Source organism: Taudactylus pleione, unplaced genomic scaffold, assembly GCF_031769625.1.
Source record: "Taudactylus pleione unplaced genomic scaffold, aTauple2 ptg000262l, whole genome shotgun sequence".
Classification (NCBI taxonomy): Eukaryota; Metazoa; Chordata; class Amphibia; order Anura; family Myobatrachidae; genus Taudactylus; species Taudactylus pleione.
The window spans coordinates 2,141,014-2,155,955 of NW_028284664.1; the positions used below are offsets into that span (position 1 = coordinate 2,141,014).

Sequence of the window (14,942 nt, forward strand, 5' to 3'; positions counted from 1 at the left end):
ACATTGATTGGCATGATACGATTGATGGAGGTAGGCAGAATAAAGGAGCAGGTAATCGACATCTGACAAGGTCACTTCCTGTTTATACTTGTGCGTGCGTTCCTTTCAAGCCATTTCGGGGATGTACGCTCGCTATTTTGTACGCTCGTTAGTTAGAGGAGGGGTCGTCAGAGTTTGGGGAGGAATTTTAGATGCGAACGAAAATACGAGCGAGCCATTGAATTTAAATATTTTTGTACGTACGCCTAACGTACGTGCGCCCGCTTGCGAGTGGGTCTGAATGAGGGCCAATGTTCATTAGAAATATATTGTTGAAAGATAACTGTATCCTGATATCATAAACTCAACCAATAAACAATTATGCATGGTTCAATGGACCAGGGAGCTTCTGTTTGAGCTGCTGCTCCAGGCCCATCTTTTGATCAGCCCACTTGACTGTGCTGATGAATTATTGCAAGAACAGAGGCATTTTTTTGTATCTAAGTCAGTAAATTGAAAGTAATAGAGAAATAAAGCTTACCTCACCTAAACCTTACCTACTGTACCCCACAATGGCAAGACAGCCCCCATTGGCGGACAGAGGGACAGAGTTTTAACCAACCCTGGTTGGATCGAGGAGGAATTTGGGCTGATAGAGGGTGGAGCTTATATTGTCATGGCTTAAGGTGCGTACACACGGTACGATTAAAATGCACGATATGAACAATATCGATCATATCGTTATTGTTCTTATCGTGCATTTTTCGGTGCCTCCAACCCACCAACGACCTACGATGCTCAGGCACGTATGGATGATAAAGATATCGTTCATCGACCGTGCATGCAGGCCAACCTGGTCGATATTGACCAGGTGACTATAGGGGTCGCTGGCCGTCGTTGGTGGTTTGGTGGTGTGCTGGATGATCAACATCGATCATCCAGCACACCCGGGAGATCGTTCAGCGATATCGTTATCGCTGACGATCGTCCCGTGTGTATGCATTAGCATGTCAGTGTGTCATTTCTTAGCATGTGAGTATGTGAGTGTATCATGGCTTTGCATGTGATGTGAGTATGTTTTTTTTGTATTCTTATGACAAACACTGGGTCTGGTTTTGACTGCAGTATAGGGAGCCAAGAATAGTTTACTATTATGATGGGATGGATCAATGTTACACTCTGCATGTTCTTTCCCACAATGATAGGGCTGATTGCAGAATGTATTACTATAGTAACTATTTTCTAAAGCCGTACAAAAGTTTCAGCTAGTAGTATTGAAAATGACTTCCTTTGTTCATATGTCAAAAAAATAAAATAAAACATTAACTCAGTTTTAAAAGAACAAGATGTAACTGATGCAGTGATCTGCTTTCATGGGTGAGGCGCAGAAAGAACTTCTCATCCTAACATATAGGTCCCTACAAGCAGCGATTATAGATCAATAATACTTTTAAAACGGACATACCTGGCACTTTTATTTGCTCTAATGCCGGACTGGTTGACACAATAACAACTTTCTTCTGATAGATTCCTCTGAACACAATGTGCAAGAACGTGGAGAGATTATTCCCGGAAATCATCTTTATTGGGAAATGTTACAATTGGAATTGCTCTCAATATATATTTGTTTATCTGTTTGCAGAATCAGAACAACCATTTTGAGTTTAAATATAATAGTTGATTATTTAAAAGATGCAAGGATGTAATGTAAACTTTGTATGTTCATGGGTGTAAAAAAAGTGGAGCCAGCTGGATGTTTTTAGGATGCCAGGGACAATGCAGCTATTGAGACGTATTACCATTGTGAGGTATATTTACGCAGCTTCTCGGCGGGTTTGATCTTAAAATTAATACGGCACAAATATTAAGTGAAAAGTATGCCATGCTTTGCACTCTCTATTATTACCGCTTTAAATGTTGTTGTCAAACCCGCCAAGAAGCGACATTTTGCAAAAACTGCTGCTTCGTGATTATAACCCTATCAGCATATTCTACTAATTATACCTCTATAAGCATTTTTAGGGGCTGATAACGAGTTGAGCTGATCTCTGTGCATGGACGTAAATGGCGAGCTTTAGCATACAGAAAATGCGCAGATGGGAACTTGCGCAATTTTACATATCTCCTCCGTCCAATACATTTGCCTTATGGAAACTGGCATTAGCATAAGGCAGCAAACCTTGCTTTCCTGGCTACCCAAAAATAGAACCACTTTGCTGCTGAATCAGCCCCTTAGGAATAAGGCCCTCATTCAGAGCCGTACGCTCTGAGCAGAGCGCACGCTCTGAATGAGGGCCGCCCTCCATGAAAATGGAGCGTCCTCCTGGACGCTCGTATAGCTGTGGGTCACCACCCACAGGCTATACGAGCGTGCATTTTGATGGCCGCGATGGTCGTGACCATCGCGACCATCGAATCTGCGTGCCGGAGCCTGCGGTTGAGGTTTTCAACCGCAAGCTCCGGAGTGATTTTGGCTCTATCAGAGCCAAAATCACTCCCACTGACATCACTAGTGATGTCAGTGGGCCGGCTTCTGACGGAAGGCGTTCCCGTGGGAACGCCCCCGTCAGGGAGGCACGCCCCCGGCACGCCCACCAAAGGGGGCGTGCTGTCAATCAACATCGACAGCACGCCCCCTTTGATCAGACACAACGAGCGAAGGACTTTCCTTCGCTCGTCGCGTCTGGCGCATGCGCACGACGGAGCTCCCTCCGTCGTGCGCATGCTCAGTCCAGAACATCGACCCACTTGCGAGCGGACAGCCGCTCGCGAGTGGGTCTGAATCAGGCCCTAAGGTCACATGGTATAGTTATAACATGGTGTACGCTCGGCACAAGCCTGTCCGCGTTAAATCCAGTAAGGTTATCTTGTCTCAATATCAGCTCTTGTGAGGTCCTAGAACAGTCGTCCTGCCCAAGAATTAGCTGGTTGGATAATTTTTGGGAATATTCTAAAATCCAGTAGGTAGATGACCAGATTTGCCTGTGTGCAGTCATATTCCGATCCAGGTACTTTGGCTCAGTCCGGAAACGACTGAGGGCCTGATTCAGCAAGGATAGCAGCTGCGATTACACACGCCGTCTCACTGCGATAGTATGCTAATCCATTGCAATTGCTATGCCGTTGCAGCACAACAAGGACGCCCACCTTACCTTACACACATCTGTAATACTTCGCAAGACTGCAAATACCATCGGTACCATCGCAGCCTCACGCACACTAGCACAAGCTCTGGCCTTACTCAGGAATTACTAATCTCGTCGCATGCTGTGAGTACACAAGCTGCGTATGGCATAGCAGTGGATGATTTATGTACGCCCATGCAACGGCGTTCAATCGCACTGGTTCCGCTGACCACCCCCTGTCACCTCCACAAACTACACTTCCAATCAATCACTCTGCGATGGGTATGCGTAGTCACTGCAATCACAGTCCTGATCGCAGTGGCTGGTTCGCGCACTGCAATGCATACGCATGCGCAGAAGGCAACAATCGGCCAATTGCGTGCGTATTTGCAGTTGCGATCCTTGCTGAATCAGGCCCTGAATGTGGTCAGTTTGGCCCAATGAAGTAGTAAGGCAGTTCCTTTGCTCCTGGGCTGAGTGATACTTGTTCATGTGACTGGCTTTACAAGTGATATACAAGTATTCTAAAGATAAATCGCTGATACGTTACTATGGGAACCATTTTGATAATCTGCTAATACTGTAACCCTCATATGACGACCATAACGACTGTGCATTCTGTGTTCCCCGCTAGGTAAAGCAGGACCAGGATACCGGTCCTGCGCTGCAAAGTATGTCCGAATCCGAGGAGGAAAAGGATAGAGAATCCGCTCACAATTCCAAAGAACTTGACGGCGAGAAACAACCAAAGGATAAGTTTCTTAATTTTTTGGGGAACCTCTTCCATTTCTCGCCAAAATCTTCTCAGGGAAATTCAAAACAGACTCCCGGTGTCCACGACCTCAGCAAGGAAAATGAGGACACACAAGTTAAAAATAACTGGGATAAAGAGGACTTAAACCAGGAACAGGCACTGGAAGTCTGCAGTGGGACAGAACAGGCTGCAGATCAGAAGACGGCTTATGAAGAAGACCCGGTGGTCAGTAATAGTGAAACACTCAAAGAGGTGATAAACCAAGAACAGCATGAAGAGATTTCCCCAAAGTAAGTAGCCCTGAGACAGGTTACCAGGAGCAGATTCATTGCAGTCTAAAATTAATTACTGTTGGAGATAACTTTTCCGTAATGGTTTTTGGTATTTCTAGATTTTATAAATGTTCAAAATAACAAAACTAAACCCCACATTATGACAAATATTAATGGAATGTTTAAGAGTTAAATGTAGATATACACAGTATAGTAGACTCATAGAATGACACGGGTTGGGTATGGGAGACGGGTAACTTTGTAAATATGGCCACAGTGGCTGAGGTGCTTCGAAGGAGAACGCACCCATGACACTTCCATAATACGCCCATGCCACCTCATGTTATGGGAATCACTTTAGGTCACTGCCCTGTCTCCACCCTGAAACGCGCATGGATCGCACACATTGGTTCGCACATGTGCAGTATGGCATTCTAGACCCTTCGCACATGCGCAGTAGCAAAACATTGTTCAACCGCGCAAACATCGACACATTGTCACATATTCACTCTCTGGGCCTGATATAGAGCCGCGCTCAATGCCGATGCTCACGTAGTTGAGGATTTTTTTGCAGCTGCACATGTGTGAAAATTCCCCAAATCTCCTATGGTGCCGGCGTTACAGAGCGTACGCACAAAGGTGCTGATGTGATCGGGACTGACGGTATCAGAAGTGTTGATGAGTGTTTCTGGGAGTTGATTAGAAAAGCAGCAAAAATTCTCCATTCAGTGGGTGTATTTTGGGAGTGTCATGGTGCACTCACAGGTGTACAGCAGCAGGCATAGGAGGCCCTGGTCAGCTGGAGAACCTGCTCCTGTCATAGGCCTGGTGCACGTTTCGGCATCCCAACTGGTGTACAGGTGTTAGGGGTAATGGTTAGGCAGTAGGGGGAGGGTTAGGGTTAGGCACTAAGGGGGGAGGGTTAGGTTTAGGGTGCGGGCGAGTTTAGGTCTAGGCACTGGGGGGAAGGGTTAGGTTTAGGCAGCAGGGTGGGAGGGGTAGAGAGAGGGGGAGGGTTAGTATACTAACCGACAGGTGTCGGTATTCTAACCCTGTCGGGATGCCGGCGCCGGTATCCTGACCGCCGGGATCCCGTTCCCAACTCATCTAAGGATATACTTTACCGGTGCTTATACATTCATTGTCAAATCACTTGTGTATTATAGTTTGTATACTCTAGGGCTAGACTAGTATACATTTTGAATAGGGACCTGAAAAGATCATTGTGTTTAAAACTTTATTAAGAGCCTGATTCACTACCGATCGCAACTGCGATTGCAATAGTGATTATGCACACAGTCTCACTGCGATATTATGCTAATCCATTGCGATCGCTATGCTGTCGCAGCATAACATAAGGACGCCCACTTTACCTTACACACATCCGTAATGTTTAGCAAGACTGCGAAACCATCGGTAACATCGAGTACCATTGCAGCCTCACGCACACTTACACAAGCTCTGACCTTACTCAGAAATTGGTAAATTCCACACACACTATGAGTCCTCAGGCTGCGTATGGCATCGCAGTGGCTAATATCTGCACGCCCCTGCAACAGCTTTCAAACACACTGGCACGCCTGCGTTTCCCCGACAACCCCTCCCCGTCACCACAAACGGCACTTCCTGTCAATCACTCTGCAATGGGTCTGCGTAGTCACTGTGATCGCAGTGCTAAGACAGTATAGAGGGCAGATCAGTAACTTTTTACATTTTACTTCATTATTAGAAACACTCAGACTTGCTTAGTAGTGCTTGTGACCCTGTCATGCAGACTTCCCTGGTGCTCTATGTGTCTCTCTGGTCTCTCACTTATAGCGTTTATATATTTACAGAAGTGAAATAAAGTTACACACTGAGCTGCTGACTCTCCCACTGGGTGTGTGAAAGTGTATCCCCATTGTGTGTGATTCCATTGTTCCCATTTCCGTCCAGAGGGAAAGGACAGTCATCAAATATAATGTGTCTGATTTATTGCCAGAAGTATGGCTTGCCCTTCTGCAAAATCAACGTCTTTATATTTTTTTATTTTTTTTGGCAAAGCAATCACTTCTCGGATGCTTATGTTATGGTAAGAAAGGATACCTGTAATAGAGATATTATTGCAAGCAAATTATCACTGTGGAGAGCCCTTTTCTGGTGACCACAGGAATAGTAACATTATTTATTTATTTCCAGTTATTTATATAGCGCACACATATTCTGCAGCGCTTTACAGAGAATATTGGTCCATTCACATCAGTCCCTGCCCCAGTGGAGCTTACACTCTATGGGCCTGATTCAGACCCGCTCGCAAGCGGGTCGATGTTCGCCCGGTGCGCATGCGCACGACGGATGCGGCTCCGTCGTGCGTATGCGCGAGACCAGGATAGCGACGGGCAAGCCGTCACTCCGGATCTCGCTACAACGGGGCTTGCTGTCGATGTTGAGTGACAGCTCGCCCCCTTTGGTGGGCGGGCCGGGGGCGTGGCTGCCCAGACGGAGGCGTTACCATGTAAGAGCAAGAAGTCCACTGGGACTTGCGGCAACGAGACCCTACCACAAGGGTCTCGTCGCAAGTCTGATGGTCGCGATGGTCTTGATCATCGCGACCATCATCCTGGCCATCCACAGCTATGCGAGCAGCCAGGAGGCCGCTCTAAAAACACAATAGGCGGGCACTGATTCAGAGTGAGCGCTCTGAAAGAGCGTCCGGCTCTGAATCAGGCCCTATATTCCCTACCACATGCTCACACACACACACACTTACACACTAAGGTTAATTTTTGTTGGGACCCAATTAACCTACCTAGCGTTCCCGCTAGGCTGTTTTAGCGGGGTGCGGCGCCCTGCCCTCCTTGTGGAGGGCAAATAGCGCCCTGCCCTCACAGCCTGCGGGTGCCGTCTTCACCCGCAGGTCGCAGTGTCCCGCGAGTGGGGAAATGTGCGGTGACCTGGTCATGCGCCCGGCATCTATTCTCCCTGTCGGCAGCGTTTGGGGGCTGCCCGGCGTGTCCGTAAGTGCCGGGCACGCCCCCAAGAGTGACGAAAAGGGGATGGGTCTTATAGACACACACCCTTTTCAATGGACACGCCCCTTTTCCGGGCGCACGTGCCTTTAGTGCGCGCACGGAAGTGCCCTCTCTACCTCCGGCGCCCTGCCTGCCGCCGGAGCTAGAGTGAACACTACCTACCAGTATATTTTGGAATGTGGGAGGAAACCGGAGCACCCGGAGGACACCCACGCAAGCACAGGGAAAATATACAAACTCCACACAGTTAGGATCATAGTGGGAAACAACATGGCAATATATATATATATATATATATATATATATATAAATAGATAAGTAGAATCGGTATGTAATGCCGCCGGATGTGTTGCGGACAGACGTAATACCGAGGCCGGAAGCCCGAACAGTGAAGATCCCAACTGGGGCTGGTAAGTACCCTAACCCTCCCCCCCCAACTCTCTCTTAGTGGTGCTTAACCCTACCTTAAGTACCCCTAGTGGTGCCTAACCCTAACCCCCCTTCCCGCACCCTAACCCTCCCAGGGGGGTGCCTGACCCTAACCTCCCCCCAGTAGTGCCTAACCCTAACCTACCCTTCCCCTAGCCTAACCCTCCCCAGGGGGTGCCTAACCCTAAGTCCTCCTGGGGGTGCCAAAAACTAACCCTCCCCCCCGCGGTTAACAGCTAACAGTCCCCGCTTACCTTCGTTCGGGATGCCGGGCGTCAGGACTTCGGCGTCTGGCTAAAGATAGGTGTCGAGATTTAGACGCCTATCTTTAGTACCAGGTCAGATTTCCGACGGCCGGCATTCCAGGTGGCGGTAAGTTAACCGTATCCCATATACAGTATATATATAAATGGGATGGTTTGATTTCTTTGCATGTGTGGATTGCATGGGTTGTTGCTGACATTTGGTGAAAATTTCATTACAATAGCCCCATTACAAATATATTTACTGACAAAAATGTTGATGTGTTCAATACTTATTTTACCCGCTGTGTATGTATATATATATATATATATATGTATATATATAGTACAGAGGTACGTCACTCTCGTGAATACATAAATACACACGACAACTGTGTCTTCGATCAACGTGTCAGTACTTTTAGTGCTGTCTTCAGGATTAGCCAGGGACTTCAGCAGCGGGCGCCGGGGACTTCCCACCCGCTGCCTGGCGCGGTAAGAGATCGACAGGATCCGGCGCGCTGTGACAAGTCTTTAAAATGATAGCTAGAAGCTGATTGGTTGCTATATGTAACTTCTCCATCTGCCATCTTTCGAAGGTTTAATACACCCCCACCATAGTTTCAGTAAAGAATCCCATTTGAGTCCTGTACAGAATAATCTGCACATACTGCATGCAATCTGAGTTCAGCATGTATACTGAATATATAAATAAGTACATATATATTTACTTTGTAAGTTACATAAATTCACAAAGATGCCATCAATTCCAATTGCATTGGCCAAGAGGAAGACAAAACCCCTGTGTAGCTGTTTATAGCCTTACAGAAGGGAAATATTTTCTTTCTCTGACCCAAAAGTGAGAATTGGATAAGTTCCCTTCAGCTATCATACCCTTAATAATATAAGGATTTGCACCAAAGCAATGTAAATATACATTGATTATGTGAAACAATGTCCTATGAAGGTTTATTTGCCAACAGCGATTTAGGCCTGGCATGTACTTTCCATCCAGTTAATTGATAATCTGTGACCCATGCCCTCCATTCTAAAGGGGAGGGGCAAACAAACGGGTGACACAAATGAGCCGGATTGTGAGTAGTGGGTTAGGATGAGCGCTGGAAAGCTTTGAGGAAGAAAGGGGTCTTAATTTACAAGGATGTCCCATGCTTTGTAGAAGGGCGCATAGCGCTTTTCTCCCTGCGATAGGATTTCGATTCTCCAGCCCCTCTGACATGTCCCGTATCAGGTCCTTTTCTTGTATGTTCAGCACATTTTATCCTTCCACTTGCATTTCCCCGAGAAAGCTAATTTTTAGGCGCACTTTGACTATGTGATAAAAGTCTTCAGAAACACAATAGTGACACATGTACTAAAGGCAGTTTTTATTTTTTTCCACTCTCAGGCTTAATTTAAAATGTAGATTAGAATACCCAATAAAGTATTTTAGGAGAAAAAAGGAAATATAAAATTAAGGAATAGGGTGATTGTAAAGGGGATATAGATTGGGCTTTAACACGATATTTTTGCTGTTTGCATCATTTTTTATTAATAGAAGTTGTTTATGAGGCACCATCAATTTCTGCAGCACCCTACAGAGCAAAGATACAAAACAAGGTATAAACATTAACATTAGGCCTTGGGGAGATACAGGGGTTTAAGGACGTAAGGGAAGACCAGATCAGGCAGAGATCCGGTGGGCTAGGGTGAATAAGTGAGTATGAAGAGAACATTTGAGGCAAAGTATAATAGAATGAGGGAGAGCGTTCCATAACTTAGGGCAGCAAGGAAGACGTCTTGCAGGCTGGAGTGAGAGGTGGTAGTCAGTTGGGAGGAGAGGCGGTGATCACAGGCTGACCTGAGATGGTGGAAGGGGGTGTGGAGGGAAATGAGGTTGAAGACGTATGAGGGAGAGGAAAGTGTAAGAGCTTTGTGGGTGAAGGTGAGAAGTTTAAGCCCGATCCTGTAGACGATAGGGAGCTTGTAGAGGGATTGGCAGAGAGGAGAGGTAGAGACAGAGTGTTGTGAAAGAAACACCAGTAAGTATACCCTTAGTAGTTTCCATATTAATAAAAAAAGGTAATTTGAGCCAGTGTTATGAAACTCCTGCACTATTACATATGACCCCTAGAGACCCTCTATGGAGGGTCTTCTGTCTATAACAGCCACCCGCTGTTCCCTTAGTGGTAGATGCACACACCGGTACTTAGGTGGCCGCCAGGTCTCATACCTCCGAACAGTAGGGCTTATGCTACAGACAGGAGATCACTAGGTTATAACTGGAGTAGTAGTGTATAAGCAACAGTAATATGGCAAAAACACAGTTAACTGAAGTACTGACACTTGTTTTGTCCAGTACAATGGAACAGGTAGTAGCAAGGATATAATATGCAGACAAAGGATATGGACATTATGTAGAGTAATGCAATCCTTGAAGTGCAGCACAGTATTTAACCGCAGGTGAAATACAAGTAATAGAACACTCAGATCTGCACCACAGTTATCAATGCAGTAGCAATAGTTAAACAGAGTCACTAATATTACAGCAGCAGCATAACACAGCAACCCAATATAGAAAAGCAGAGGTACAGTATATAAAACAGTGATTCCAGCGAGGCACAGGTGGATTACTCAGCAGACAGTGAATGCACAGGTCATTCAGCAGTATACTAAGGAGTGTATATCAGCAGGGTAAATACACAGTAGTGAAACACTTAGCTGAGTAAATCCTTCAGGAAAACAGATAGGATAGCAGGAACAGCAACAGGGACCGATTGACAAGGCTCCAAGAAGAACTATCACTGGTAGGAAGGAACTATCACTGGCAGGAACTGTAGGGCTGGTTGTAACTTAACAGAAGCAGTGACCAATGAAAGCAGCCCTGCAGAAAGCCTCCTTGAGGAGTGAATGGATTGCAGCTCTGAGCTGCACACACACAGACAGCATCCCAGCTGCCTAGCAACAGCCGGGACTGGAATCAAAAAGCATAAAGCAGTGTCCCAGTCGCCTAATACGGCTGGGACCTGCAGCCAAGATGATCCGCTGCCGCAGATCATAACAGCCAGATGCTGCTAATAAAATGCAGGTCATTATTTGATCATCAGGAAGATCTACAAGCAGAACCTAAAATAGTTTGATCTAGAGCATTCAGGTTTGAGTAAATGCTATGGCAAAAAGAAAAGATATATATAATGATCTCAGAGAAACAATTGTTCGTCAGTCTGTTGTATGGCCAATTCCAAACAATTATGCCTCAGTGAGAGAGCATTTGCATATCTAGAACATTGAAATAAGTTTCCAGTCTTCCCAGGGGATGACATCCCAACAATTCCCCAAAGATCAAATCTTATGATGCTCCTAAAAATACAAAGAGAGATCCAGGCATCCATAGGGCTTTGTCAACATGATAACTATTAAAGTTCATGACCACCATCTGAAAAAGCTGTACCAGTATGGTTGTTATGGGAGACAGACCCTTCTTTCCTAAATAAATATTGTAGTATGACTTAGGTTTGCAAAAATGCTTCTGAACGAAACACAAGACTTCTGGAAAGTGTACGCTGGACAAATAAGACCAAAGTGGAATTGTTGTGTTTGGCAAAAACCATAACAGCGCAAGAAGCTCGTAGCAACTGCTGGTGGTGGTGGTGGTGGAGAGGTGGGGTGTGTGATGATTTGGGGTTGTTTTGAAGCCACAAGACCTGGATGCCTCACAGTCATTGAATCCACCTTGAATTCCTCTCTGTACCAAAGTATTCTAGAAACAGTTTAAAAAGTAGTGGGCCATAATTCCTCATATACAGTATGATGTAAGAGACTGGCAAACTCATACTGAGAATGAACGTTTCAAATTATTGCTGCGAAAGGTGGTTCTACAAGCTACTGAATCATGGGGCGTACTTTTTAACGTATACTACCTTCATTGGATTACTTATATATAATTTTTTTCATGCCATACAGAAATATAAATATAATGAAAACAGGTAACAAGCTAGGTATGAATATAAAATCTAACAACAAAACTATATGTCATAGTGATATAACGGTGATGGGACGAGGAGAAGCGTTACATATGATAAATCACTGTCACACTGGGCCGTAATAAGACAGCAGCTGCTGGGTATGCATAACAATCTGTAGGGAGGAATAACAAAGAGAGACTCTCTATCACATGGGGCTTCAAAAGCACCTGAATTGGTATCAGGGAATGGCCTAAATGTAGCTACAAGGAAAGGGAGCCACAACATTGACCTAACATTGACAAAACAAAGACATGCAGCATGTACTGTATAACCTTAAAAGGGAGAGGAACCGGATAACACGTCTAAGTTGTACCAGGAGGTTAGGGAAACTGTTTTTGTTTGAAATTTTAAATGCATTTCATAATTTGAAGAGGAGACCAGCTGCCTGAATACAAAACCGGATCATGTCCTGCATTTCTGTTCCTAGAAAGTCATTATGCCATCTGGCCATACCACTGCGTAAGGTGCCCAAATCTAAGTTCCGCCTGGTGTGTGTATAAATGGAAGAGGTGGAGCGAGGCCCTTGTAACCTTTTGCGGAAAATATTATCCAGGAGATATATTGTATCTGTAGGTGCCAGTCGTGATGACTCCTGGACGGTATAGCTACGAAACTGAAAATAAGAGAACAAGGGGAAGGACAATCGAGGGAATTTTCGCTTGTAAATGTGACAGCGTAAACACCCATCCAAGAACGGGAAAACATAGCACAGCCCCTGACGATGCCAAGACTGCATAGTGCTACAAACCGTACCCTCCTGGAGATTTGGGTTAGCAACTATTGGTAGGAAAAGATAGTGAGCCACGGTAAAACCGAGTCTGTCACATAACACTCGCTATGCACAGGAAGTTTGCAAAGATCAGGGGATTGTGAGCTAAACCAGGCGGTAATTTTTGAGTGGTGTATATGTAGTAAGCTGGGGTTACTTTTCTATGTATTTTTATTTTTCTGAATCTTCCTTTGAATTTTTTTCCTTTTTCTAATTGTTCCTTGATTTTTTTTTTTCAAAAAGTCACATTATTGTCTGCCTCATGAGGGGTACTATGATCCTTTAAGTGATTTACGACCAATGTGTACACTAGGATAGCAATGTTTGAGTTCCCCTAAAATGTTCTATATTAGTTTATTAAAGGAATTTTGCAGTAAAAATATTACTACATTCTGATTTATATGATAACAAAAGAAAATATTTTTTTGTTTCATTAATGAATTTATCTAATTAGCAATACATCACATGCCATTTATTGATATTTATATATAATTATATAAATATGTATTAAGTGTCACCGATACAGTGGCAGAAACCCTAGGCATGTACTATGGCCCTAATTTTAGCAACATTTACAGATGTGCCCAGTCCACATACATCTTACTTCCTTGCGTGTTAAACAGCCCTTCTAGTCGCGCAATGCCGTGATGTGACTCGGTAGCGCAGAGCATCTTTTCGTGAAACTTTTTACCTTGAAATGCATCTTAGTCAAAAAATGATGCAAATCGGGCGCACAAAAAGCTTCTGCTGATTAAAACGATATGTGGCATGCCTATATCCTGTGTGCGACTGAGGCTGTATCTGCATGCGAAATGCTACATCATAGTGTCACAGCTGCTAACGCTGTAACGTAGCATTTCGCATGCAGATAGACCCGCAGTCGCACACAGAACATAGACATGCTGCATATCATTTTAATCAGCAGAATCTGCTTGTGCGTCCTATTCACGTCACTGTGTGAATAAGACACATTTGAAGGTAATACGTTGCACAAAAAGACACTCTGTGCTACTGAGTCGCATGGCGCTCACGTGTTGTGTTTAACGCGACTTGTAGCGCACGGAGGTAAGATGTATGTGGACTAGGGATGTGCAGGCTCGGATAGGTTCGAGTTTGCACGCCGAGTTCGGATTTTCCCTAAAAAAATCGGGTCTCAGAAAGAGGCAAAACGTCATCTTGCATGGACAAAAGTCCATGGAAGATGATGTTTGTCCATGAAAGATGACGTTTTGCCTCTTTCTGAGACCCGATTTTTGGAGGGAAAAATCCAAACTCGGCGTTCAAACTCAAATCTATCCGAGCCTGCACATCCCTAATGTGGACACATCTGTATAGTAAGAAAATGTAATACAGTAAGGGGAAGGGGAATTCTTTGACCATTCCGCTGTCACAGTTATAACTCCAATTTTTCTTCTCTATTTCTTTAGTGCACCTTACTTAATTGTCCCCATTAATTTACAATAAGAAAGCTTCATTCTAAACCACTGTAGTCCATAGAGCTTACACAATGAACGTGAAAGGACCAATAGAAGTGCAGGCATAAGGATTGTTTATTCTTCCAAAATTGCTGAATAAAAGATATAATAAATAAATAAAATAATAAATATTATCAAAGCCAGTAACATACATAGAAGGTCATTGAAGGTTTGGTGCAGTTGCATGGTTCCTCAACACTGCATCTCATGAGCCAAGTTATTATTAGATAATGCTAACATTTCAAATGCATTTCCTCCACAAAGTAAGGTAGGCTCTGAATATGCTGATGAAAGTAGTAATCTTTGAGGTAAATAACATTAAAAATGTTAATCGAATAGAAATTGATCTACCCGAGGCAAACTAGGAGAAAGAAAAAAAGTGCTATAAACAGTAATAAAGTTATTCACTCATAATAGCTTTGATACAAGTAATGTTATTTACAATGATCCACTGCAGGATGTTCTCATTAATCTATCTCTAGTTCTGCGCCCTCCTCTGACATCTTCCTTTTGTTTTTAACTGGAATCCAATGTTTTTATGTGTTTATTGTCAAAGGCAAGAAGCATGTATTGGTCTTTACTGGTCTGTTTGTTAGTCTACATGTTCTCCATAAACACGTTCTTCCTACTTTGTGGTGTCACCAATTACACATGTATTCTATGGCGGACTGTACCTGGCGAAATGCGTGTTTAGTTCTGAAACGTAAAGTACAGTACATATTCTGATTTCTGCTATGGTAAACACTGGTATTTTCACTAACTAGCTCCTCGTGAAAGATTGTCTACTAAAACAATTAATGCAAAACACTGTTTCCTTGTCACAAAATCTCTGCATGCAACATTTTTACATCTGAAACAAATTCA

General features: G+C 44.2%; 1 protein-coding gene across 1 annotated transcript in view; it reads left to right on the forward strand.

Annotated features, from left to right (window-relative positions):
- CRYBG3 (crystallin beta-gamma domain containing 3) overlaps positions 1–14,942 on the forward strand; it is a 204,269-nt gene that overhangs the window by 76,630 nt on the left and 112,697 nt on the right. The window contains exon 3 of the mRNA XM_088481057.1: positions 3,739–4,148. Within this exon, the coding sequence (XP_088337183.1) occupies positions 3,739–4,148 (410 nt within the window). The remainder of the gene's footprint in view (positions 1–3,738; positions 4,149–14,942) is intronic.